This window comes from Microtus pennsylvanicus, chromosome 7 (assembly GCF_037038515.1).
Source record: "Microtus pennsylvanicus isolate mMicPen1 chromosome 7, mMicPen1.hap1, whole genome shotgun sequence".
Classification (NCBI taxonomy): domain Eukaryota; kingdom Metazoa; phylum Chordata; class Mammalia; order Rodentia; family Cricetidae; genus Microtus; species Microtus pennsylvanicus.
In genome coordinates, this window is record NC_134585.1 from 22,347,893 (window position 1) to 22,374,627 (window position 26,735).

A 26,735-nucleotide genomic window follows, 5' to 3' on the forward strand; every position below is an offset into this window, starting at 1 on the left:
GGTTAGGATGGAGGGACCCACACTCATTGAGTAGGTACCATTCTCTAACGGCATAGAGCCCTTGCCATAGCGTGTGCTATCTATCCCAGTATCCATCCAGTTGAAGAGCCTTGCTGGTGTTGATGGACCACACACAGTCTGAACTGGTTCGGCATGCGGACTCCTTCTCCCTAAACAGGGTTGGAAGCATATTCTAAGATGCCCAGCAGAGTTGGTAAGTGCTCAGGAGAAGAACTGGCATGAAGCCAAAGAGTGCCCTATGGGGCACCTCTCCTGTGGCTCCAGTGGGAGACTGAGTCTCCTTCCCTGGCTGGAAATGAACAAGAGTCTTTGGGGCAAAGAAGGCTATGGAGTAAGCTGCCCTTTTTGAAAAGACTCAGCCTCCTTAGGGTAAGGGCAAAGGGATCTCTTTAGATGGTGAGAATGCGGTCCCTGGGAATCAGACCCCACACAGCCCACTTCTGTAGTGTTTGTTTGATGGAGGAGGGAGGCTACCCTTGCACAGTGAGGCCAGGGTGGCCACAGAGAGGCTAAGTAAGGCCCAGGCAGGAGTGGGATGTCTTCCCAGAGCCTGGAAACAGCCTCTGAGGAGCGTTTCACTCTAAAAGCCTTAAAATGCTTATTAGCAAACTCTCCCCAAGGAAGCGGGTCAGCGCCTTTCTCTGTATTTATATATGACAATAGAGGGCTCAGATGGCTGACTCCATCCGGCTGCAGAGCTGGAGAGCAGGCACCGAGAGACAGAAAAGCCTAGAAAAGTCCATGGCAGGCCTCAGAACCCAAATAGGCAGCCAGAAAGCTGGGTAGTCTCATCTTTCCAGCTTTGACACTGGCTTCTTGCACATTGTCTCTCGGGAACTCAGTGTTCCCATCTCTATGTGAGGATTTGGGCAAAAGAGAGTTCCTCAGCCTTCATCCTTGAGTCTAGGTTTTCAGAATCTTCTGAGAGACTGGGGACAGCCGGAGAAGTCCTGTTCTCAGGGTGGGGTTCACACTCTAGATTGTGACAGCGAGGGCTTCTGGGGAGGGCACTGAGCCAAGAAGGACTCAGTCCATCTGTAGGACAGCACAGGCTTTAGAGAACCAGGACAGCTCTCTGGGATGGCAGGCTTCCCAGAGGTTAGATGTAAGCCACTGACCTGGACACTAATTCGAAATGATTCGGACTCTAGTCAAGAGACCTGAGCTTGGAAACCAGTTCCTCTTCCAAGTGGGAGCATCCCCATGACAAGTAACTTTGGTTACATGCTCCATCCTCTAAGCCTGTCTCTTGGCTTCATTTCTATAGCCCACATTAACCTTAAAGTTGTCATCCTCCTCTGGACGGTGGTGGTGCACGCCTTTAACCCCAGTACTTGGGAGGCAGAGGTAAGCAGATCTCCAAGTTTGAGGCCTGTCTGGTCTATGGAGCAATTCCAGGACACCCAGGGCTGCACAGAGAAACCCTGTCTTTAAAAAAAAAAAGAAAAAGAAAAAGCTGTCATCCTCCTGCCTCCTCCCGTGTGCCGAGATCACAAGCCTGCAGCACTCCACTTGTCTCTTCTATACACAAACTGTCACTGTATCCCCTGTTGTGGTGGCAACTGGATTTGACAGCAACTGGAAACTTGACGAGTCACAGATATTTTTACCTTATTTCAAAATTTACTTTACCTTATTTTTATTTATTTATTTTTAATATTTTTTTTTTTTTTGGTTTTTTGAGATAAGGTTTCTCTGTAGCTTTGGAGCCTGCTCTTGTAGGCCAGTTTGGCCTCAAACTCACAGAGATCTACCTGTCTCTGCCTCCCAAGTTTTGGGATTAAAAGTATGCGCCACCACTGCCTGGCCCTTATTTCTAGATTTAATTGTATTTTTGAGATAAGGTCTCATGTAGCCCAGCCTGACCTCGAACTCCTTGACCTTAAACTTAAAAAGAATCATTTATTTCATATGTACGGATGCTTTGTCTTTATGCGTGTCTATGTACCACAGGGTTGGTGCCTGCCCGAGGCTGGAAGAAGGGGGAGGATCTCCTGGGACAGGAGGTACAGATCCTTCTGGGCTGTCATGGGGGTGCTGGAAATTCAGCCTGAGTCCTCTGGAAGAGCGGCGAGCACTGTGAACTCCTGAGCCATCTCTCCAGCACTTTGATTACTCTGGTGGGTACAAATCTTAGAAAGCAAACATACACTTTTGATGTGTATAGAGTTAGAGAACCCCCGCCTGACACAGTATCTTGGGCCTATAATCCCAGCACTTAGGAGGCTAAGGCCAGGAGGACTGCCATGGTTTCAGGGCAGCCTGGGCTACAAACTGAAACCCTATACCAAAACCAAAAAACAGAAGGAAGAAGTGGAAGGGGAAGAGGAGGAGGGGAAAAGGAGGAGGGGGAAGGAGAGGGAGTGAAAGGAAGAAAGGGGAGAGGGAGGACAGAAAGGGGGAGGAGGGAGGGTTTATTTTAACTACTTTCCTTAATGCTGTGACTAAGTAATGAATGGAAGCAACTTAAGGAAGGGTTTCTTTGGGCTCCCAGTTGCTCCAGGTCATCACAATGGAGAAGGCTGCAAGGATGTAAGGTCACAGTGTCTGCAGTCAAGGAGAACAGAAATGAACGTGGCTGCTCAGCTGCTTTCTCTTTTCTTCACTTTTTATTCAGCCTGGGATTCAAGCCCAGGGTACCATGCCACACCATTTCAGTCAGTCCTGCTTCCTAAGGTAAATCTCTCTGGAATCCTTCTAGACATGCCCAGAGATGTGTTTACTAGGGACTCCAAATCCAGTGACGTTGGTAATAGATTTTGTTTTTTTTCTTTTTATTTATTTATTTATTATTTATTTATTAATTAAGGATTTCTGCCTCCTCCCCGCAACCGCCTCCCATTTCCCTCCCCCTCCCCCAATCAAGTCCCCCTCCCTCATCTGCTCGAAGAGCAATCAGGGTTCCCTGACCTGTGGGAAGCCCAAGGACCGCCCACCTCTTTCCAGGTCTCCTAAGGTGAGCATCCAAACTGCCTAGGCTCCCCCAAAAAGAGGAACATGGGATGTTCTCACTCATATTTGGTTTCTAGCCATAAATAAAGGACAATGAGCTTATAATGCATGTTCCTAGAGAAGCTAAGTAAGAAGGTGAACCCAAAGACAAACACATAGGCATCCTCATGAACATTAACCTTCATCAGGCGATGAAAGGAGACAGAGACAGAGGAGCACGGGACAGAAATCTCAAGGTAATAGATTTTGAAATAAGGTAAAAATATCTGTGACTTGTCAAGTCAGAGGAATGAGAGGGGAGGGCAGGAAGAGGAGGAGGAATGGGAGGAGAGAGGAGAGGAAGGTTAGGGGAAGGAGGAGAAGGGAAGGAGGAGAAAGTGGGGGGAGGAGAGGGGGAGGAGACCTTCAAGCCGGCTGTTGTAGCCTCAACGGAACATCTGTGTCCACATGTTACACGCAGATCTCAGTGGTGGAAGGCAAATTCTCAGAAGGAACACACTGCTTTTTTTGTGTGTGTGCCTGTATGTTGGAATTTGAATCCAGGCTCCTCTTGAGCATGCTAAGCACACATTGTACCACATTTTAATACACATGTGCGCACTTGCGTGCGCGCACACACACAGACACACAAACTCTACTGATGTTGTTGGCTGAGGATCACACTTTAAGTAGCAAGGGTCTGGCTGGTCTAGGTCCGTGACTCTGTCAATCTCGACAGGGGTGGAACTAGGGAACAGGGGAGGGTGAAGCTGGATGGAAAGCAGCAATCTCCTAACGGTGAGACCCCAGGCAGGGAGCACAGCGCTAAGGCACAGGGAGCACAGGGCTAAGGCACAGGGGCTGCCATCCTCTCTCAGGCTGTGCATATGGACCTTTGGCTGCTCCACTTAGGACAAAACCCAGCCACAATACTATGGCTTGTGCATGTGCAGGTCTAGGAAAACCAATGCAAGGGGAATTACATGCTGATCGAGTCAACATCCCTGGTGAGAGGCATGGAAATTTAATGTGGAACCTGACCTTGAGCTGGAAGTGGCCCTGGCCATGAGCAATTCTCTCAAAATCCCAATTCTCAAACATTGAGATTCATTACCACGCACCTGTTCAGCCACTGGCGATGGGCAGTGTATACCGACTATGTGCTGGGCATTGCTCAGGAGACGGGAGGGAGGGAAAGCTATGGAAACCAACACTAAGATCCTAGTGAGTGTAAATAAAGGGCACAGATAAAGTGTTCAGTGGCTATAGAGCAGGAGATACGCTCTGTGGAAAAAGACAAACTTGGGAGTTGGGGGCGTGTCCTAGCAGTCCATTAGCGAAGTTGACAGGTGCTTGGTCCAAAATACCCTTGTAAGCCCTTGATTTCCCCTGAAGGAAATGCAGAACCACTCAGGAGTCGGAGCGGGAATGACCTAGGATCTAGAAGGATCCTCTGAGTACTGTGTGGGTGGTTAGGAGGAACTCTTTCAGGTGCATGACCCTGTTTCCAGAGTCAGTCTGGCCATTCAGGTGGGCCTACGATTCTGCTTCTTAGAAAGCCCACGTGATTCTTGTTTTGCTTTGTTTTTTGAAACCGACAGGGTTTTCCTGGGTAGCCCCGGCTGTCCTGGAACTCACTCTGTAGACCAGGCTGGCCTCAACTCAGAGATCCACCTGCCTCTGCCTCTCAAGTGCTGGGATCACATGGATTAAAGGTGTGCCACACCACCACCCAGCTGCCACCCCTGATTCTTAGACCCATTCTGGAGCTCTGATACTAACCCTTGCACTACCCCTGATATCACTGTGCTCCGAGCAGGTGTCAGTTACAGCAACTGCACTATGAACACCCTCTGTGAACTCTGCACTGTGAGACGGGCCCTCGGAGCTTATCCTGGAAGGTACCGTCTAGGCGGTTCCCCATTGACAAGAAATACAGTGTATGGGTGCCTCTGCAGGAAGGGATCTGGTTTCACTCACTGGGATAGCGTGAGCTCCAGCTGGCTGCTGTCAAGGCCTCCACTGCCTCATCACACGGCCCCCTCAGCAATCCTCAGATATGGGTGTTCATAGGTTGATTGGCTTTTGTTCTTTCAAACACGGTTTTGACACTGTATCCCAGGCTGGGATCCACATCACAATCCCCCTGCGTCAGCCTCCCAGGTGCTGTTTACAGCTTTGTAGGCTTCTGAACTGTGAAGAAAGGCTCATCAGCCTCCAGATGGGTCCCATGGATTTATGGCCCGCAGCTCTTTGTGGTAACAAGGGCTATGTTCTTGTTTGGACACCGAGGGCTTCGCTCACAGGGTGGGCATTAAGCGGCGGTGAGAAGGAGTATCAGGGCATGGCAGGTGGGGAACACGGATGCACCCACCTGTGCTGTGTGAGCTGGTCTGCTGATTGCATGGGGAAGCAAAGGCTTGGAGAGGCCACTTTCCAGGATCATGCCATCTGGAGAAAGCCACTGGTCACTCCGATGCAAGTAGGCCTCCTAGGAGGCCCAGGCTCAGCCAAAGAGCGAGCCCATCCTAAAGCCCTGGTTCTGATGCTTCCTGGACTTGTGCTCACCCCTCCAGCCCTGTCTGCTGGGAGAGAGTGATGCTGCCACAGCAAACAAGGAAACACAAGTCCCTTGGGGACAGGGAGCTGGAGAGAGGCCTCAGTGGTTAGGAGCACTTGTTGCTCTTGAAGAGGACTCAGGTGCGATCCCGATCACCTACCTAATGGATCACAACCATCCCTAACTCCAGTTACAGGGGATCTGATGCCCTCTTCTGACCTCTCTGGGAACCAGGCACACACAAACACATACACGCAGCCAAAAAACACTCATACACCAAAACATTTAAAAAATCTGAAACGAGTCCCCTCTAAGGACAAGTGGACACTGGGTACGCATGAGCACTGGCAGCCCGTGTCTCCTTTCTTAGGGATGGGTCTGGCCTGTTTAGCCAGAGACCCTAACCAGAGCATGAAAGTATGGTCTGGCTGTTTGAGAACATTTCCTCTCAAACCTCTGATCCTACGCCTGCTCTTCCTGGCCTTGGCCCCTCTCCCAGGACTCTATTGAGGTAAATGTCAACTCTCCAATCTCTTGACTGGCTTTCTGAGAAGAGAAAAGCACATTTCAGTGAAAGAGTAGCTGTGAGGCCCGATTCTAGTGGTCCAACATGTTCTTCTCGGGGGAAATTAGCAATCTACACCTTCTGGTCCCACACTGTGGTATCGCCATGAACCCCATTATTCTGTCGTCTTCAACACAACTGTTCCATTCCAGGAACCTCTTACCCAGGAAATAAAAGCAACAAATATCTTCATGTTCAACTTAGAAACCTTCAGAGTTGCCGGGCGGTGGTGGTGCACGCCTTTAATCCCAGCACTTGGGAGGCAGAGGCAGGAGGATCTCTGTGAGTTCGAGGCCAGCCTGGTCTACAAAGGGAGTTCCAGGACAGGCTCCAAAGCTACCGAGAAACCCTGTCTCGAAAAACCAAAAAAAAAAAAAAAAAAAACCAACAACAAGAAACCTTCAGAGTCGCTTAATGGAAGAGTCAAATTGTATCAACAGCAGTGACAATCCCCCAAATGATCCCTTGCCATGTCTACTCTTTAAGACAAGAGTTTCTCTGTGTAGCCCTGGCTATCCTGGAACTTGCTCTGTAGACCACGGGCTGGCCTCAAACTTAGAAATCTGCCTGCCTCTGCCTCACCAGTGCTGAGATTAAAAGGCATGCACCACCACAGCCCAGGGCAAGTCCAGTCCACCCATCTTTACTTTTCAATTTCTCAAAACAATCTTATTTTACATACCAATCCCAGTTCCCTCTTACTCCAGTCCTCCCACTCTTCACATTCCCCTCCACTCCACCCCCCATCCACTCCTCAGAGAGAGTGAGGCTTCCTATGGAGAGTCAACAGTCTGTCACATCACTTGAGGCAGGACCAAGGCCCTCCCACTGTCTAGCCTGAGCAAGGTATCCCTTCATAAGGAATGGGATCCAAAGAGCCAGTTCATGCGCTACGGATAAATACTACTATTTACTAGTGGCCCCACACACTGCCCAAGCCACACAACTGTCACCCACATTCAGAGGGCCTAGTTGGGTCTTCTGCAGGTTCCTTAGTCATCAGTCTGGAGTCAGTGAGCTCCCACTTGCTCAGGTCAGCTGTTTCCTTGGGTTTCCCCATCATGGTCTGGTACCGTTGCTCATCAATCCATCCATCCTAAACTAAGCTGTAATTGACCAAGGCTTCCTGTCTACATAAAAAACTCCAAGTCTCAGCCCCCTCAGAGGAAACTCCTTATAGGACCTGCTCGCTATAGGACCTGCTCACAGGTCACTGGCTGAAATCCTGAAGGCTGGCATTTGACAGGAAAGGCCTGCTTTGCAGGGGACATTTAATAGCAGAACCTTTAGCATCTAAGCAATGGGGACTGTGTGATTCCAGAAAGCTCCTCAGGATTCTCCTAGTTTGGTCCCTTCATTTTGCAGGTTAGGAATCAAGACTTGGAGGCAGGCACGGATTTCTGCACATCACAGAACTGCTGAGATTAGCACGAAGGGATAAACACATTAACCACCAGAATGAGCCTGGTACCTGCTGGGCGCTCTGTGTCTGGTCAATAAAAGCCGTGGTATATCTGGTTTTACAATTTCAAGTCAATTCAAGTTGGCCAATTCAACTTAAAAAAAAAAAAAAGCCTGACTCCAGAACAGAGTTCTCTAGCTGGAATATCAAAGCCATCAAAGCCATCGGGAGGGTTTGTTTGGAGAGCAGGAGCCAAACCTGGGTTTCTGAAGCTGCGCCCCAGGGTGAGCGGAGTTGCTGCACTTCTAGCCAGTATCCTGCTATCCCAGGCCAAGACTCTGCTTAGAAAACCGGGGACCCGGAAGACAGAGTAACATAGGATGCAATGTCTGGCACTAGTAAGGGCAATTGGGACATGAGCTGACCATTCTTCTGAAGACACAGCCTTCTGCAGGTTCATACCCATCCCTTTGCTCTGCAGGGCACTGCTGCAGGTTGTACATTTGTGTGCTTGCCCCAATACAGCTTTTTCTTTTATTTTTTATTTTGTGTGCATTGGTGTTTTACCTGAATATGTGTCTGTGTGAAGGTGTTGGATCCTGAAGTTACAGACAGTTGTGAGTTGTCATGTGGGTGCTAGGAATTCAACCCGGGTTCTCTGGAAGATCTGCTTACCTCTGCCTGGGATTAAAGGCATGCAACTATCACCACCAGGGTCCAATGCGGCTTCCTCTCCTTTGTGGTTTTGAGAATTTGACAAACGAGAGTATGATCCCATCAAAGTTAAATCTGAGGAAGCAATGAGTTTATTGAGTTCCTTTACAGAGCCCGGGTGAGGAGTTGCTTAATAGGAGTGTGGCCCAAAAAAAAAAGCCTCACTGCAAAGTCTTTACACAGCATAGATAATGACTTCTTTGTAGCCATACCGATGGAAGACTCTCGGTTAACACTCCCTAGCCTACAGACTTGCATACAGATGGCTCGGAGAGCAGCTGGCATCTCAGATATTGGTTCTAATGACCTTCTCTCCCAACTCCTTCCCTGAGGGAACATCCACAGCTCACAGCTCACTCCTGAAGGACTCGGTAGGCAGGCCCAGCTGATCTAATGACTAGCAGCTGATGCTTGGAGAACTAAACTCTGTAACTCAAGCTTTTTCCACCAGGACCAACCCCCCCCCAAAGGTGGGCAGACAACATCCGGACCCCGACCCCCAGAGTCTGCGCTGGGGGAATGAATCAAATATCACACATTCACACTGGGAAAGAACGGAAAAGGAAAAACCAAACACTACCCAGGCAGATGAGATTAACACATCCATCCTTTATTGCAGACTGAAGCGAACGGCTTCCTCACTCTCTGAGCCTGGATCTGGAGGTTTCTGACTAAGCTTGCCCAGACAGGTTGGATCATAATGTCTAGGCAGCACAGACAACTTCCAGGAGCAACCCTAACTGGCATGCAAGATGAACCAGAGGTTGGGTGGGATGACAGGACACACCTAACCATCATCTGGTGATCACTATAGCGACCATCCCAGTGATGCAAAGACTGAGAAATGATCTAAGGGCCTTCCAGTACTGTTAGTGGGAGGCTAAGCATATACTCAGATTCATGGAAGTGTGTGTGTGTGTGGTATTGGGACATGCCCAAGCATGATGTGGGATTCCCCTCTGTATGCTCTGAATACCTTTGGTTAATAAAGAATCTGCTTTGGGCCTATGGCATGGCAGAATAGAGCCAGGCAGGAAATCGGAACAGAGATATATATAGGAAGTAGGCGGAGTCAGAGAGATGCCTTGTAGTCACCGAAGGAGAAAGATGCCTGCCATACCCTTTCCAGTAAGCCATAGGCTCATGGTGATACACAGATGAACAGAAATGGGTTAAGATGTAAGAGTTACTTAATAAGGAACCTGAGCTAAACAGTGTTGTAATTAACGTATCTTCATTTGGGCCTGAATGGCAGGGAAATAAACAAGCAGTCTCTATTTATACAGGCTACCCAGGCCCTCTGTGACCCCACTGAGGGAACCAGTGTGAGGCCCAAGAACCTGCATTTTAGTTTCCCTTTTACTTGACTGAGACGGGATCTCACACAGCCCAGAGACGCTTTATTCTTGGCCGAGGCTGGCCTAGAACTCCTGACACTTCTGCTTCCACTTTCTGAGGGCTGGGATTCCAAGTGGGCACCACCACGTCAGACAGTCTTTGCTTTTCTTCTCTCTTACCTTGTCTACTGTCGTGGTGTTGAGACAGGCTCTCGTTGTGCAACACAGGCTGGCCTCACACCTACAACCTTGCAGTCCTGGCCTCCCAAGTGCTGGACCAACAGATACACACCATCAGAGGCCACATTTCCAGAACACAGGTGTTAGTGTGTTAGTCTGTCCACATTGGGAGTTGCCAGGCTCCAACCACGGGATCCCTTTTACACCCCAGAGAAGCCCCTATCTTCTTCAACAAGGTGAAATCCCCAACTTAGGGACACAGGGTGGGAGAAGCCACTCAGTCTGGGCTGCACCCACCCCTTGGTTGGCCTTGGGATGAGAGCAGAATGAGCGAGGTTTCTCTCAGGATACACAGCCTTCAGTGGTACCAGCAGTGCCCCTATGCCATCCTTACCAAGATCCAGGAGCACTGTGAGAGGGCAGGGACCCAGACAAACTCTAGGACACGTGTCTTCTCTGAGCAGCAGTGCCAGTTCTATACTGTAAAGCCTTGGAGACAAAGTGGCCCAGCCTTACCTGTGCCCTGGGGCCTCTATAACCTTCACAGACCTACACAAAGGTATAAAGCAGCCAGGGCCAGGGCAGCTGATAGGACTAATTGCTCAGGTGAGGAGGTAGACACATGGAGATTGAGAGGGGGCAGGGATGTCCCCAAGGGGGTAAAGTGCCCAGCCACCCCCTGGGAAATTCCACAGTTCTGAGAAGACTGGGACAGCCACCCTATTCTCTGGCTACCCACCAGGCCACAGACAAAGGTCTTTGAGATGACAGGTGATTATGGTGATAGCCTTGAGGCTGCTGGTCCAGGGCCAAGACAAGGCAACCAAGTTGCTACCAGAGGGAGGCCATGGTGAAGGAGTTCACCCAAGGACCTCAGGTCAAAGTCACAGGTGAAGATGGTTTTGTCTTCTCTGGGCCACATCTCCTGTGGCCCTGGGGATGATGCCTGGCTATACTGGGCCATTACCAGGGAAGGACAGATAAGCATGCATAGAACTTCCTTCCCTTGTCTTCCCAGCTCCCTGGAGCTGACCCTCTGTACCCCAGCCAGATGTCTATAGGTTTCTTCATAGACACTCCTGCCACAGGATCCAACTATAGGATGCAGGCATCTGAACTCCAGTTCAGGCTCCAACCAATCCAGGCACTCTGATGGTCAGGACACGGCACCATGAAGGGCATCTTTTAGAAGAAGGGCTGTGTTCAGTCCTCAGAAGGCGACAGAGTCAGAGGTGGTCTCTTCTCAGGATGGTGACTGGCTCTCACAGCAGATCATAAGGTCCATAAAACACCCATAGAAGGCTCATCCACCAGCCTGGAGGGTGTCTGACGGCGTGGAGGCAGAACCGCAGAGGGGCCCCAAGCAGGAAAGGCTCTCCAATGCCATTCCTCCTCTCAAGTAACTGAGCTTAGAGAGAGAAAGAAACCTACCTAGGTCAGCACAGCAGCTGTGGGGGCCCCCCCGAGCTCAGGCTCTAGACTCACCCAGCCTCCTTCCTCTGGGGCACCAGGGCTCACTATAGTGCTAAGCTACCTTATCTTGGCTTAGTTGCGTCCCCTCTCACAGTATGCTGTCTGGCCCACCCACCCCGCTCCCCAAGCCTGGCCTCCCATGGGCTTCCCTCCTCTCAGGTTGGCAGGCCAGTAGCCTTCGTCCCTTGCTGGGTGAGCGCAGGGGGTGTGTCCTAAGGCGGAGGGACCTGGGCGTCCTCTGGAGACATGAGCATATCAAACTTGATGAGAGGTGGAGCAATGACGCGCACCTCGGCGCTCAGGGGGTTGAGGCGCAGGTTGATGACGCGCAGAGCTGGCATGGTGGCCAGCTTCTCCACAGGCACATCTGTTGGGGAGAAAGGGGACAGGTTACAGGGGTGTGAGCGAGCGAGCAAGCAGCCTGGAAAGACGACAGAGCAAGAAGACTTGGCAGCACGAAGAGCCGGCATGGGCTTGCTGCTCGTGGACCACCATGTATGGGCTCAGCTCAGAGGTCCCATCTCTGAGGGAGGGGTCAGCCATATGTGGAAAAGCATTAATAAATGAGGAACCTAGTCTGGCCATGGAGGCTTGTGTCTGTAATCCAAGCACTGAGAAAGCAGAGGCTGGAGGATCACTCTACTACACAGTGAGTCTGAGGGTAGCCTGGGCTACCCAAGACCTTGTTTCAAAACCAACAGGTTAGTTATGGGGGCAATTAGATCAGGCATCTCAAAAAATAGAATCATCATATAAGCCGCAATTTTATTCTTACATAGATTGAAATACTGTTCCGTGGAGAGAACAGGAGAGCTATTCCCAATCGCTTAATATCCACCAACAGATAAGCAGTATGGGAACATAAACCTTGAGGCGATGTGCCCTTGAGGAGTCCCTAAAGCAGAACTATCCAGGATGTTCTGGGCTTCCTTCCACCCACCTGTAGACCAGTACTGCTGAGATCCTAGACAGGACAACAGCCCTTCACGGCTACCTTGGTTCAAGGTCTGACATCATCAGGCCTCCCCACACCATATCCCCTGGTCACACACGTGTAGGAGTGCCCTGGATGGTCAAACAGAGGCTAGGTGTTCTCAGGAATCAGAGCCAACCTTTCCTGTCACAGCTCTGGGTCCCGAATGCTAATGTGTAGAATGTGGGCATCAGGTTTCAAATTACCACCCATTCAATTTATCCAAAGGTAATAGGATCTTTCTCCAAACACACCCAGGGCACTTTGTCAAAAAAAGGAGGTAGTGATGACCTGACTTGAGTTCTAATACACGAGGTGGCAGGTGATATGGCTCCTCTGGCAAACGGAGGAGCCCGCATGGTGGAAGCACAGAGCTGATATCCCCAAGTCCTCACTGTTACAGGCATGCTATGGTGTGTTCTCCTCACCGTCAATCAACAAGCCCCCCGCCCCCAATAATGCTGGCTGTGGTGGCGAGTGCTTTAATCCCAGCACTGGGGAGGCAGAGGCAGGTGGATCTCTGTTGAGTTTGAGTCTAGCCTGGTCTACAGAGTGAGTTTCAGGACGGCCAGGACCACATAGACTCTGTCTCAAGAAAACCAAGACAATACAAACACGATAAAATAGGCACACACGGAAGAAAAACAAAACACTAAACAGAAAGCCCACAGACAGCCCAGCTTCCCTCCATAATCATTTCTAGCCCCACCTGCGCCGTACCTTCCTCAGCCCTGTCATTTGTGGGAACACAGGCCCGCGGTTGCAAGCTTGCACAGGTGGTGCGCGCCTGGCAGGTGCACAGTCGTCCTGAAGGCTGTTGTGATTACCCTGTCAGTGTGGTGCTGGATTCCTCCACCATATAATTACTGCTGTTTTCGGGATTTTTTTTTCCTCATTTGCAAATAACAAGCGCTCTGTGGGGACACAGTTTAAGAGCAGGCAACCGAGTCGCCTCGCCACTTCCCACCCATTGCCACGGCCTCGATGTCCACGGATGGCTATAGACTGAGCGCCTGAAGTTGCTCGGCCCCGCACTGCCTAACACAGGCTGCCCTTCTTGGCTGCCCATCTGTTTATTAACAGGGACTTCGACGCTTCTACTGATTCCTGACTGTTGTGTTTAATTAATCTGCTGCTCAATTTGTTCCAGATTTGGCTTGCGGGAGCCCCTCCAACCTGGCTCCTGACAGCTTTTGTTTTTGTATTTTGTAGTGTTGGGGACTGGAGCCTACTAGCAAGTGTTCTGTCTTGCACTTCCGCCCCCCCCCCCCCCCCCGTCCTGACGGTATGGCTTGGCAAGTGGCCAAGATTTTGGGATGTATTAAATCCTGTTGTGGGATCCGTTTACAAGGCCCGCCACATACATAATCACCGGCTTTGAACTGCAGCCAAGGGGGCCGTGTTCTGCTCCGCTCTGCATCTTCCCTTCTACTCTGCCAGGGATGGACACATAGTCTGATCATCGGTCCCTAAAGGCTAGTCTGAGGATGCCATTGGCTGCCGGCCAGCACAGTCAAAGGCTCCATCACAGGGTGTGTATGGAGCTGCCTCTGATGGTTCCTGGACTCTAGATCTGATCAGCCTGTCTCCCCAAAACTTTCAACTGAAGCCCAGGCCTGGCTGTCCCCATACCCATAGCAGAGATACACCCTAGACCTTCAGCAAGGTCCCTCGTTCTCCCTCAACACAAACCTTGGAGTTCTTCAGGGATGGTGGACAGTGAAGACTCCCAAAGCACAGACCACTGCCCTCCCCCGCAGCCTTGACTGCTAGGAAGAAAACAGAGAAACCACCAACTCTGGCTGGTCTTTCCCTGAGCATGTACCAGAGCTTACAAAACTGAGGAAGTCGAGGCAGCTCAGGGGCTCCTCTGCCTTCTTCACAGAAGAGGAGCCTGAAGCTCAAGGACATTTGAGAAGCAGAACAGGGGCCGGGTATGGGGCTACAAAGCATCTTCTGTAGGCATGGGGGTGGGAGAAAGTGATCCAAAGCTCCATGACTGAATAGGTAGGTGGCTCCATGTCTGTGGGGCTTCCCAGGGGCCTCCTCTCCAAAGCTGTTAAGCCCAGCCCAAGCCTAACAAAGTAGGACTCTGCGCAATGACTCTAGGACCTCTGCGGACTCGTTTTATTGACAGTATTTTTAGTTGTTATTATTTTTATTTTCATGCAGGGACTCATATACTGAATGCTGGCCTTGAATAGCCCATGTAACCAAGGAAGACTGGATTTCTGACCATTTTGTCTCTACCTCCCAGTAGCTGGCATTGCACACCTGCTCCATCACTTCCAGTTTATGCAGTGCTGGGGACTGAGCCCCGGGCGTGATGCATGCTAGGTAAGCATTCTATCAATGGAGCCACGGAGTTAGGGAATATGGATCGAGGGCGTGCCAATTTATGATCTACATGGATTATTAACATTTTCAACTTAACATTTTCTATAACTGAATGAGCCGAGTAGCATTTGTTTTTTAAAAGGTTTTGTTTATGCACATGTTGTGTGTACAAGTTCATGGACACGTCTGGGGAGAACACATGTGCATGCACATATGTGCCTCAGGAGAACACGTGTGTATGTGCATATGTGCCTCGGGAGAATCGGGAGAACACGTGTGTATGTGCATATGTGCCTCGGGAGAATCGGGAGAACACGTGTGTATGTACATATGTGCCTCAGGAGAACATGTGTGTATGTGCATATGTGCCTCGGGAGAATCGGGAGAACACGTGTGTATGTGCATATGTGCCTCGGGAGAATACGTGTGTATGTGCATATGTGCCTCGGGAGAATCGGGAGAACACGTGTGTATGTGCATATGTGCCTCAGGAGAACACGTGTGTATGTGCATATGTGCCTCGGGAGAACACGTGTGTATGTGCATATGTGCCTCGGGAGAACACGTGTGTATGTGCATATGTGCCTCGGGAGAACACGTGTGTATGTGCATATGTGCCTCGGGAGAACACGTGTGTATGTGCATATGTGCCTCGGGAGAATCGGGAGAACACGTGTGTATGCACATATGTGTCTCAGGAGAACACGTGTGTATGCGCATATGTGCCTGGGGAGAACACGTGTGTATGCACATATGTGCCTCGGGAGAACACGTGTGTATGCACATATGTGCCTCGGGAGAACAATTGTGTATATCCATATGCCTGGGGAGAACGTGTGTGTGTGTGTGTGTGTGTGCATGTGTCCCTGGGGAAACAGAAAAGTTTCTGCACCCTGAAAAGCCTCTCTGCCAATGCAACAATCCAAACCAGACCAAATCAAACCAAATTAGAAAAAACCCAGGTTTAATGAGTAAATCACTCCCGAATGATTTTCCAGCCTCCCAGAGAGGAGATAAAAAAAGACCGGAAAACCATGTGTCTGTTTTCTGGGAAGCCTTTTAAATACCCTGTGGGAGTGGTCTTGAGCATCTCTGAGGGAGGGGCCATCATTTGGCAGGCTTTCTGAGGTACACAGGGTTTGAAGAGAGATGGGGGAGGAGGCTTGGATGAACATTCTGGACTCTTCGGATATATGGATGGCAGGGGCTTGGGTGAAGCTTCCACCCGAACATTGACTAGAAGAGGGCCTTGGGTTCCCTAGAACTGGAGCCGGAGGTATTGTGAGTCACCTAACACTGACAGTTGGGAACCAAAACCCACGTCTTCTCCAAATGCAGCATATAATCTTAGTTGCTGCTGCCAGGCGGTGGTGGTGCACGCCTTTAATCCCAGCACTTGGGAGGCAGAGGCAGGCGGATCTCTGGGAGTTCGAGGCCAGCCTGGTCTACAAGAGCTAGTTCCGGGACCGGCACCAAAGCTACAGAGAAACCCTGTCTCGAAAAACAACAGAAAAACAAAACAAAACAAAACAAAAAAACCAAACAATCTTAGTTGCTGAACTATCTCTCCAGTCCTAAATACCATGATTATCTCTAGCCTCTGTGTAGAATAAAGTCTAGAGAGGCTAAAGACTTGCATGGGGGGGCGGGGGGGGGGCGGGGGGGCGCGGGGCGGTAGGGAGGCAAAAATTCAGCTAGGTAGTAAACCAGGGGATGGATGATGGATGCCAGGCTGGTTGGCTACTGGCCCTGTGTCCTTTGTCCCATCTCCCAGGCAGCCTTCCAAGCTGGCTTCTGCCACCCTCCTCAGCTGAGTGGGCTTAATCAGAAGAGGAGCAACACACGGGGCGGGCGGCCAAACCTTCAGGTGGAAGGTGTTAGAAAAGGGAGCGTCACCCATTCTTAGACTTCAGGGCGATTGGCCACTAAGGAAGGGAGGGCTGGGTATCATTAGATCAGGGCCTCATTCGGGGGCTTCGGCATACAGCTGGCACAGTGGGACCCAGATCCACAAGACAGATGCGAGAGTGTCCTCACTGTCTGGCAAGCAGAAACTACGGCAGGTCGAAGGACAGGGTGATCCCTAACAGACTAGGGTGAGGACAGAGTGCAGGGTAAATACCCTCTCTCGCAGGAGGCAGGTAAAACAGACCTAACCCCAGGAGTGGAGGGAAAGCAAACTGATTGACATCTGCCAGTGCCCACCCACTTCCTTGGACTTCCTCTTGGGCAGCACCCTGGAAAGCTCCTTGCAGCCCCGTATTGGCTGCAGGGCTAATGGCAGGAAGACAAAAGGCTCATTCTTTAGGCTCATCATCTCAGGTAGCAACTAAGAGAAGGCAGGCAGACAACACAACCCCTAAGCCCCCCGCACCAAGAATCAGGAAGCCCCTTGCATTTGGCTTAATGAGATCGAGTCATTTCACTGATAACTAACTTTCCATGGGGCACAGAGGGACATCAAGGCCTAGATGTAACTGGCGGGTTACAGTAAAATCCCAGGCTCCTGCAGTCCCAACAAACTAGGCTGGACATCCCATCTGATATGCCCATTAAAGAGAGAGCCGAGTTTTAATCAGCACCAGGAAGAACTGAAGAAGTGAGGAGGGGGATGCTGAGCAGGGGGAGGGGAGCAAAGGGATCTTTGCCGCCATCCTCTCGCAGGGAATTATCTGAGACTCGCAGGATTACTACCACTGACTGGATAGGGAATGAAAGATTTTTAACACAGAGATGGATTTCAAACACTATGATGAAAGCCTCTTTGGGAACACGTTCCCCAAGTGCTGGCCGTCAGATGTACAGCCAAGAGGAACTAATTGCAAGATTAAAGAGGGACCAGCTGCAGTAGGGTGGGGTGGCACATGCCTTTAAATCCCAGCTTTTGGGAGGTAGATACAGGCGGATTTGCGTTTGAGGCCAGCCTGATCTACACAGTGAGTTCCAAGACAGTCAGGGCCATGCAGAGAAACCCTGTCTTTAAAGACCAAAACCAAAATAACAGCAACAGAAAAGATGGACCAGTTGTAGAGGGACTTTGACTGGGAGACCAGAAAGCCAAAAGGTCTCCATGAATCTGGCCTAGAAAGGACACCCCAAACAGTGGACCGGACAGAATGGCCAGGCCAAACAAGATTAGCTACAGCCATCTCCAGAGCTGCCCTCATCTATGTGCTGGAGACAAGAAATTACGTGTGAAATTGCCCACTTAAACTGCCTGTTTAACTAACCGTTGTTAGCACCAAACAAGAGCCAGTCCAGGTTGTCCGTCATTTGCATGGCAGGAGTCACTGGCCAGGGAACCTGCTCACAGGTGACTCCCCCTAACCACTCAGGAACACACACTGATTGGTCTGAGCTGTCCTTATCCACAGAGGCTCACCCTAACTGAAGGAGGACTCCACAGAAACAGAGACTGTGTCCCATCATACACGCCAGTAGTTTCCTCACCACCATGCCCTCTGGTATCTTTGCAGTATACTAAATAAGCCTGCTTTTTTTTTCCTACTCTGACCTTGGGAGGAATTCTTTCATCAGCCCGCCTATCCCCACTGTGGAAGGGCCCTTATGCAACTCCCTCCACCCTGGTGTCTGTGGAGGGCCTCCCTACTCCAATTCACACTTGCCAGAACCCTGATGGGTGGGCGAGGGACCCTGCCTCCTCTGGGAACTTTCCCCATGTGCCTCAGGAGTCTGTCCCTAGGGGACAGCTCTGAGCAGAGATGTCCTCCTTTTCTGGCAACTGAGGTTCTCAGGCCATGGCAGCTTATAGCTTACCGCACAAGAGAGAGAGAGTTACTGTTTTCCCGTTCAGACCCAGTTCTAAACAGCGAGCACTAAGCAACCTCAGCATTGCTGCGTGGGTCCGTGCACGCCTATTTCCCTCCCTTCTCTGTGGCCATGATGCTGACAACGTTCATCTGTCACCTAGGATTTCCCTGCGACAACAGCATGGTACATCTCCTCCTTCAGAAGCCGGCCCAGCATTTCTGCCCTTCCACTGTTGGCTCTAGCACCATGCAGACCTTAAAAAAAAAAGATCATACTGTGTGTAAGTGTGTGTGTGTGTATGTGTGCGCATGCGCACACCCACTATGGCATACCTGTGGAGGTCAGATGATGGGGGAGAGTCTTCTGGCTTGTGTTAATTTCACTGGTTAAATAAAGAGACTGCCTTGGCCCTTTAATAGGACATAAAATTAGGTAGGCGGAGTAAACAGAACAGAATGCTGGGAGAAAGAAGCTGAGTCAAGGAGTCGCCATGGTTCTCCCACTCCAGACAGACGCAGGTTAAGATCTTCCCTGGTAAGACACCTCGTGGTGTTACAGGGATATTAGAAATGGGTTAGATCGGTATGTAAGAGCTAGCCAATAAGAGGCTGGAACTAATGGGCCAGGCAGTGTTTAAAAGAATACATGTAATTATTTCGGGTATAAAGCTAGCGGTGCGGGCGGTGGCGGGACACAGCCCCGCTGCTCCTATTTCAACAGTCAGAAGACAGCCTGCCACCATCGGTTCTCTATTTTCACCACGTAGGGTCCAAGGATCAAATGGAATGACTGAGGTCATTTGTGGTTGGTGGCAAGGGTCTGTACCCATTATCTCTCTGGCTGCAGGTGGTCCTTTTGAGAGGAGGGACACCTTGTTAAGAATGAGGGTCACCGATCTTGTTTCAGTGTGCCACAGGCCATTTTATCCCTTCAGACTCACCTCTGGGATGTCCTAAAGAACTGGGGCAAGAGGTGGAGAGATGGCGTAGCAGTGAGAGCAACGGGTGCTCTAGCCGAAGACCGGGAGTTTGGCTCCTGGCACCTATGCGGGGGAGGGGGGACCTCATAAACCACCTACAGTTCCCGCTCCGGGGGATCCAAGGCTCTCTTTCTGATCTCTGCAAGCATACCACCCCACAAACACACAACTAAAAATCAAATAAATCTTCGGAGTTGGAGATGGTCTAGCAGTTAAGACTGCTGACTGCTCTTTCAGAGGACCTGGGTTTGATCCCCTTCTGGCCTCTGTGGGCACACAGCATGCATATGGAACACACATATACATGCAGACAAGACACCCATACATGTAAAATAATAAAGATAATAATTTTTTTTAAATCTTAAAAAGAAAAAGGACAGAGGCAAATTTGATTTCCAGACCATGAGAAGGAAACACCAGCCTGTGCTCTTTAAAACGCCATGGCGTCTCTTTGTGCAGCATAAATGATCAGGCTCTCTCGACCTGATGATTTCAATAAAAACTAAATAAACACTGACAAGGAAAAAAATTACACTAGCAACAGCAGAAGGCTTCAGGTTGTTCTTAATCTGTATCACTCTGTTATAATTTTAAGTTCACATTCCTTATAAATGGGTAAATCTGTTTCATGGCATAATTCTGTCTCGCAACCAATTATGTGTGTATATGTGTGTGCACGGCAGTGTGTGCATTGCAGAGTGTGCACGAACACCCATGGAGGTCACAAGAGGCTGTCATGTCCCTTAGAGCTGTGATTACATGTGGTTGTGCTTGGAATTGAACCCAGGTCCTCTGCAAGAACAGCATATACTCCTTTTATTCTTGATAGTTATTTAATAAGTATGCATGTTTTGTCTGCATAGATATGCGCTACATGTATGCCGTGCCCAAGGAGGCCAGAACTCCTGGAACTCCTGCAACTGGAGGTACAGATGGGCGTGATACATCATGTGGGTGCTGGGAATTGAACCCAGGTCCTCTGGAAGAGCAGCCAGTGCTCTTCACCACTGATCTGTTTCTTCATCTCCCCACAACAGAGTCTTAACATCACAGTCGTATTATCCTGGTGTGCAAGCACACTGATTTCTGCGTCACCTTTTACTATATGTTAAAAGTTCCCCCAAAAAGCTCTGGTTAAAGCAGGCCTCTAGGAAGAGTAAGGCAGCTCATGAACTTAGTTCAAATTCCTCTAAATTCACAAAACTTAAGCAAATCTAACTAGTTAATTTGCTTGTTTAAAAAAAAAGTAGAAATGTTTTCCAAAATTATTAACACATTCTATCTATGTTATGCCCACATTTTCTCTAGAGTTTCTTAGGTTTTCATTCACAGATGGAGTTACTGGGGCTGGAGAGATGGTTCAGATGGTCTTCTAGAAGACCCAGGTTCAAGTCCCACAGCACCTACATGGCTACTCACAACTCACTCTCTGTAACTGCGGTCCCAGGGGAATTTAGTTCTCTTCTCTGCTCTTCAAGGGCACTGAACTCAGATACTGGACAGACATATACTCAGGTATGCACAAAATCAAAATAATTTTTAAAATGGTGTTACTGATCTGTTCTTAGTAACATTTATAAAAAAAAAACAAGGATTTTTATGTTTGAGATAATTACCATGTCAGACTCTGTAAAGATTTTATCTAAATGTTCTCTGTTAAAATTTTAAATCACCATTGATTTTTCGAGACACACGTTCCAGAAAAGAACCTCACGTTCCACTGACCCTTCGGCACAATGACTGATTAGAACTTCAACGATGGTGCAGAGGTTAGACTATGAGTTCCGAGGCGAATTATCCTGGGCCAGGCTTACCCTCTTCACGGGCTCATCTCTCTATGACCCAGCACCTTCCTGACAATTAGATCAATCGTTAGAAATGTCCAGACAGACCCTAGTTCCTACCAATCCGAGGGCTGAAAGTTATCAGATAGCATCCGAGGCTTATAGCTGAGATTTTTCCCAATTTTCTGAGACCCACACAGCTCGGTGTTTCCACCAATGCCTTTGAAAAGCAATTGATTACAATTCTATTTTGTTACTATAAAAACTTCACACCATTACCGCGGTGGAATACTGGAGTCTGGGGTTATCTGAATTGACATTCTCAGGCCACGGTCATTCATATTTGGTTCCAGAGCGAACTCTCTCTTTTTCCCATTTAAGTCTCACCTTCAGCTCAACGGCCATGCTTGGAGGATAAAGCTACGGGGGCCAAGGGGCCAAGAGGAAGCCCTGCTTTCTCGCTCAGACTGCCATGAAGCGGCCCTAATTGCCTTAATCCGCTTTAAAACCACTTCAACCATCTGAGCAAGAGCATGCACAAGGGACCCTGTGCTCCCCAGAGACAAAGAGACACAAAATCCATCCTCAGGGTACTGATAGGAACCTCAGGTTTAAGAAAAGGAAGAACTGGGGAAAGGGCAAGAGGCGTGCATATAATTAAACAGTCCCGCTCTTTCCAAGGGGCCTCACAAATGAACTACTAAGCTGTCAACCGCTGTCATTGTTGACAGGGACCAATATGGTTCTGGCAAGATGGTGGGCTCCTGGGAGGTGCCTACGTCTGGAGAATGGTGGTCTGTCCTGCCAGTCTTTGTTATTCCTGGAATCCAAGGGAAGACAGTGACTCATCTCTGTGCCTTCAGCCTGAGTGTGTGTGTGTGTGTGTGTGTGTGTGTGTGTGTGTGTGTGTGTGTTCAACAGTCATTCCTGAGTGACTAACATGCCTGTCAGGCAGGAGTCAAAGTCAAAGCGACAGACATAGATAAAGGCAGAGATGCCAGGCTTTTGTTTTGCTTTGAGTGACCCATGAGCCTGAGCGAGGAGTTAATGCTTTTTAGCAAAAGCTGCTTCTAAGTGCCTGTCACAGGAGCTTGTCAGCTTGTCTAAGAGGGCCTAGCAGAGAAAGAGACTTCAAAGAAACTGATGTTTGAGGCCCTGTTCTAGAAGGTTCTTCACAACGATCCACTTTGCAGACAAAGGAATTGAGCCTCAGACTCTTGGTGACCAAGGTCATGGAGCCAGTGACTGAAACAGGAAGGGCAGTCCCTAACCCTAACACCTACTTGGGGGGTCAGGGTCAAGACATTAGCCTGCTTTTTCAGGCTCTTTCTATATCTGAAGGTAGTCACGATGGGTGGGCTGCTCAGGCTTTTAACCCTGACTGTCACAGCGCTTCCCTCCCCTTCTGTCACTGGCGACTGCAGCTCCTGCCTCAGTTTCTCTAGGGGGACTGAACTTGGAGTTGCTAAGAACCCATCTCCATGCTGGACTTCATGACTTCTCTGTCCGTCTGCCACGAAGCCCAGTGGTCTGCGTGGTGGCTGGGGTCCCTGGAAGGCACTGCTCCAGACTGTTGGGTGCTGCGCTAAGGCCTGCCACAGCTCAGCCTTGAAGGATTGCTGGGGACTCCAGGCCGAGCGAGAGGCTGGATACCTTGGTCCCTGCTTTTCCCACGTCTACCTCCAAGCCTTTCTCCGAATCTCCTTGATGAAGCACAGAACAGCTGGCTCTCTCTCTAGTGATTAACTGACAGAAGCAGCAGAGAAGCAGGCGCTATGGAGGCGCAGACCATGTCAAGGCTGGCAGAAGTGACAAGCCGGAACAGTCTAACTAGCAGATGACAAGCCCAAGAAGCCAGCCAAGAGCTTGAGGATGAAGCTTCGGAAAGATCATTTATGCTCCCTGCATCTGGACGAGAGGCCGTGATGGATGCAGGATGGAGAGGAGATGAAGTAACTTGTGTCTTTCTGATGAGGACACCGTATGTGTCCATGTCAACTGCCCTTCCTTGGGTCTGAGCAGGTGTCAGTATAGCACTAACAACAGAAAAAGGTCTTGCCACTTTGGCCTGCACTTCTTCTTAGGGCTGTGGATCACCCCTAAACTTCTGCTACTTAATATTAGCTCAAGACCACCTCCTGCCGTGTCCCTTGGTCACCCTTCAAACTCTTACAACATTTTTGTTGTTTTAAATATTTTTTTGGTTTTTCTTTTGTTGATTTTCTTTTTTAATTTTTTTAATTTTTTTTGTGCACTGGTGCTTTGCCTGCATGTATGTCTGTGTGAGGGTGTCAGATCTTGAGTTACAGACAGTTGTGAGTTGCCATATGGGTGCTGGGAACAGAACCCGGGTCCTCCGGAAGAGCAGTCAGTACTCTTAACTGCTGAGACATCTCTCCAGTCCCGTTACTGTTTATCAAGACAGGGTTTCTCTGTGTAGGCCCGGCTGTCCTAGAATTAGTTCTGTAGACCAGGCTGGCCTTGTACTCAGAGATCCAAGTGCTCCTGCCTTCCGAGTGCTGGGATTGAAAGCGTGTGCCACCACTGGCCTTTCAAAGATTTTTAAAGAAGTGTGCACACCCACATGAGTGTGTGTGTGTGTGTACTTTTGGAGGCCAGAAGATGGAGTCAGACCCTCTGGAGCTGGAATTTCTGTCAGCTATGAGCAGCATGATGTGGGTGCTGGGAACCAAACTCGGGTCTCCAGGAAAAGTAGCAAGTGCTCTTAACCACTGAGGTACGCTTCCAGGTTCCTGTTTTTTGTTTTACAACCAGGTCTTCGGTAGCCTAGGCTGGCCCCAAACTTTCTCTGTAGCCAGGGCTGACCCTGAATACCTAATCCTCTAGCCATCACCTTCCAAGTGCTGGGATTACTGGCACAATTGTACTCTGCTCCCTTTTACTTAAAAAATTTATCTTAATTTTATGCGTAGATGCTTTGTGCCGATCTGTGTACCAGGTGTGCACCAGGTGCCCGCAGAGGCCAGAGATATCCTGGAATTGGAGTTGTAGATAGTTGTTAGCTACTATGTGGGTGCTGGGAACTAAACCTGGGTCCTCTGCAAGGGCAGCCAATGCTTTTAACTGCTGAGCCATTTCTGCAGCCCCTCCTTTTACTTTTTGACATAAGACTCTAGTGTAGGGATGCACAAACCCTTTGTTCTTGCTTCTGCTAGACGTTCAACTTCTATTCCACATCTTGGCACCTAAGATGCTATGCATTTATTTAGCTATGGGTTTAGTGAGGCATTCTTGGGCAGCTCTGTTTCCTTCAGCTAAACCTGTAGGATGTATGATATAAAGTTCCAGAATCTTCTCATGAAGCCAAAGCAAAATGTCTTTAAGTATCCAGGTGTGATGGCGTACACTTGAGAGGCTCCGGCAGGGTTAGGGATGCGGCAGACAAATGCTCACCTGGCAGCAGGACACCCTAAGGTCTACCCCCAACACTGCATAACTAGCTCGGGTGTAGTGATATGCACCTGTAACTTTAGCATTTTGGAGGTGGAAGCAGGAAAATCAGAAGTTTAAGGTACCTTTGGTCAGGCCATCCTAGGCTACATGGGACCCTTTCTGTCAAGAAAAAAGGGAAGGTCTACAGCAGGAGGAGGATCAGGACTTTGAGGTCAGTCTGGGATACACACCAAGCAAAAACCTGAGAGACTCTCTTAAATTTCTCATGGTCCACCAGTGTACGGAAGGGGACTGTCCACAAGCTTCTTTTGCAAAGTCCCGTGTCCTAGGCAGGGACTGGAATCAAAGATTTAACAAACCTTGCAGAGAAAGACCCAGATCAGGACAAACCCTCTGCCGCCCTCCCTGATGCTCCTCAAAGTGTTGAGGACCTCCCTACACTCTGGCTATCGATTGGAGGTTTGGGTAATTAATCAGGGCAGCACCCAAGTGGGCAGAATTTACAGACATCGTTGCCTGAAGTCAGCCTGACTTCATCTTGTGGTTCATTAGCACTATTGACTGATAGTTGTTTGATGCAGCGGGACCAGCTGAGAGGCAAAATGGTAAACACCATCCTCTGAGCAACGTGCATCTCCGTGACCCCTCCCCCCGTGGCCTGAAAGGATGCTAGGAAGAAGAGAAGGCTGGGCCCAGGGAAGTGGAGAGGGGTGGGGAGTTCCCAGCAGAGTTAATTAGAGGTTAGTGCATCTAGAAAGACTTTAGATTCCTGGGAATCCAGGCTGGCCAGAAGCGGGGGCCTCGCTTCACATTTGAGCATCATAGCAGCTCTTGATGCCTAGAAACCAAACCAACTAAGATGAAGGATGTAGAGCCTAGCTTCACATCCCACACAAAATGCCACAGACGAGCAGATGAACTCAGATGACCCAGCAGGGCCACGGAATGGTGTCTGGAACACGGCTGCATCTGGGCCACACTCGTGTTCCTCAGACTGCGCTAGTGGCTGGATGGAAGCCAGAGAACAGAGTAACTAAGCTTCTCCCACCTTACTAGTGCTCTGGGCAGGAAGCCAACTGGAATAGAATAGTCCCTGCCTTCTGGGATAAGCACAGAGCTGGCCTCAGTCAGTCCCTCATATTGAGGGATTTGGGAGGCTATGTGTGATGTTCTAACCCTGCTACTGAAGAGACCAGGGCTTGAGACCCCACCTTCCAGTCAGCTTCACACAGGCGACATAGTGAATTTAGCCCGTAGAGCATACCCAAGCTGGCCTTGGAAACACAATCCTCTTGCTTAAGCCTTGCTCAGGAGATTGCATACCACCAGACCTGTGGTGTGCATGTCTTCATGTATGTGTGTGCATGCACAACATGCATGGAGAAGCCAGAGATTAACATCAGATGTATTGCTCTGTGGCTCTCACCTCACGTTTAGAGACAGGGTCTCTCACCGAACCTGAAAAGTCCCTCATTTAGCTAGGCAGGCTGGCCAATGAGTCTTAGGGTGCCCGTCTCTGCTTCCTCAGACCATGTGACAGCTAATGTTGGCTGCCAACTTGACCCACCTGGAAAGAGGGCCATCTTTGTGGAGCATCTCCTTGAGTGATGGTTGATGAAGGAGGGTCCGGCCCACTGTGGGAGGCACCATTCCTAGGCAGGCGGGCCTGGACTGTTTGCTCCTTGGTTTCTGCTTCAGACTCCTCCTATGAACCCTGTCATGGCTTCCCTTCACGATGGAATGTAACTTGTAAGCTAAAATAAATCTTTTCCTCCCCAGATAGCTTCTGGTCATGGTGTTTATCACAGCAAGAGAAAGCAAACCAGGACAGCCATGCGTGGCTCTTTAGATGGGTGCTGTGGATCTGAACTCAGGTTCCCATGCATGCAAGGGAACCACTTTCCTGACTGTGCCATTTCTCCAGTACCTGTGTGTATTCTGAGGGGGTCTCAGGTAGCTCATGTTTGCCTCAGGCTTACTGAGTAGCTGAGAATGACCAGAAACTCCCTAAGGCTTCCGTTTCTCAAAGGTGGAGGTTGCAGGAATATGCCACATGCCACTGCGCCTGGTTTTGAAATATCTCATCTACCCCAGAGTCTGTGGGGTGGGGTCACGGGGATATTAAGAGGACCATAAACTGTTTTCTAGGGAGGAGAGAGCCACTGAGGGGTGTGTGGTAGCCACGGGAAGGAGCCTGCAGTGTTTTAAGATTCCATAACAAACCTAGAACAGCCTCCTACCCACACACATACACAACCTGTCAGAACTATCAGCTAGAAAGGAAGAAAAACAGA

General features: G+C 49.6%; 1 protein-coding gene across 5 annotated transcripts in view; it reads right to left on the bottom strand.

The window, feature by feature from the left end:
* Nucleotides 1–8,262: 8,262 nt before the first annotated feature.
* The window catches only part of Lrrc20 (leucine rich repeat containing 20), a 96,325-nt gene continuing 77,852 nt past the window's right edge, over nucleotides 8,263–26,735 (bottom strand). For all 5 annotated transcript variants that reach the window (XM_075980168.1, XM_075980163.1, XM_075980166.1 and 2 more), the window contains one exon: nucleotides 8,263–11,550. In XM_075980168.1, the coding sequence (XP_075836283.1) occupies nucleotides 11,396–11,550 (155 nt within the window). In that variant the 3' untranslated portion in view covers nucleotides 8,263–11,395. The remainder of the gene's footprint in view (nucleotides 11,551–26,735) is intronic.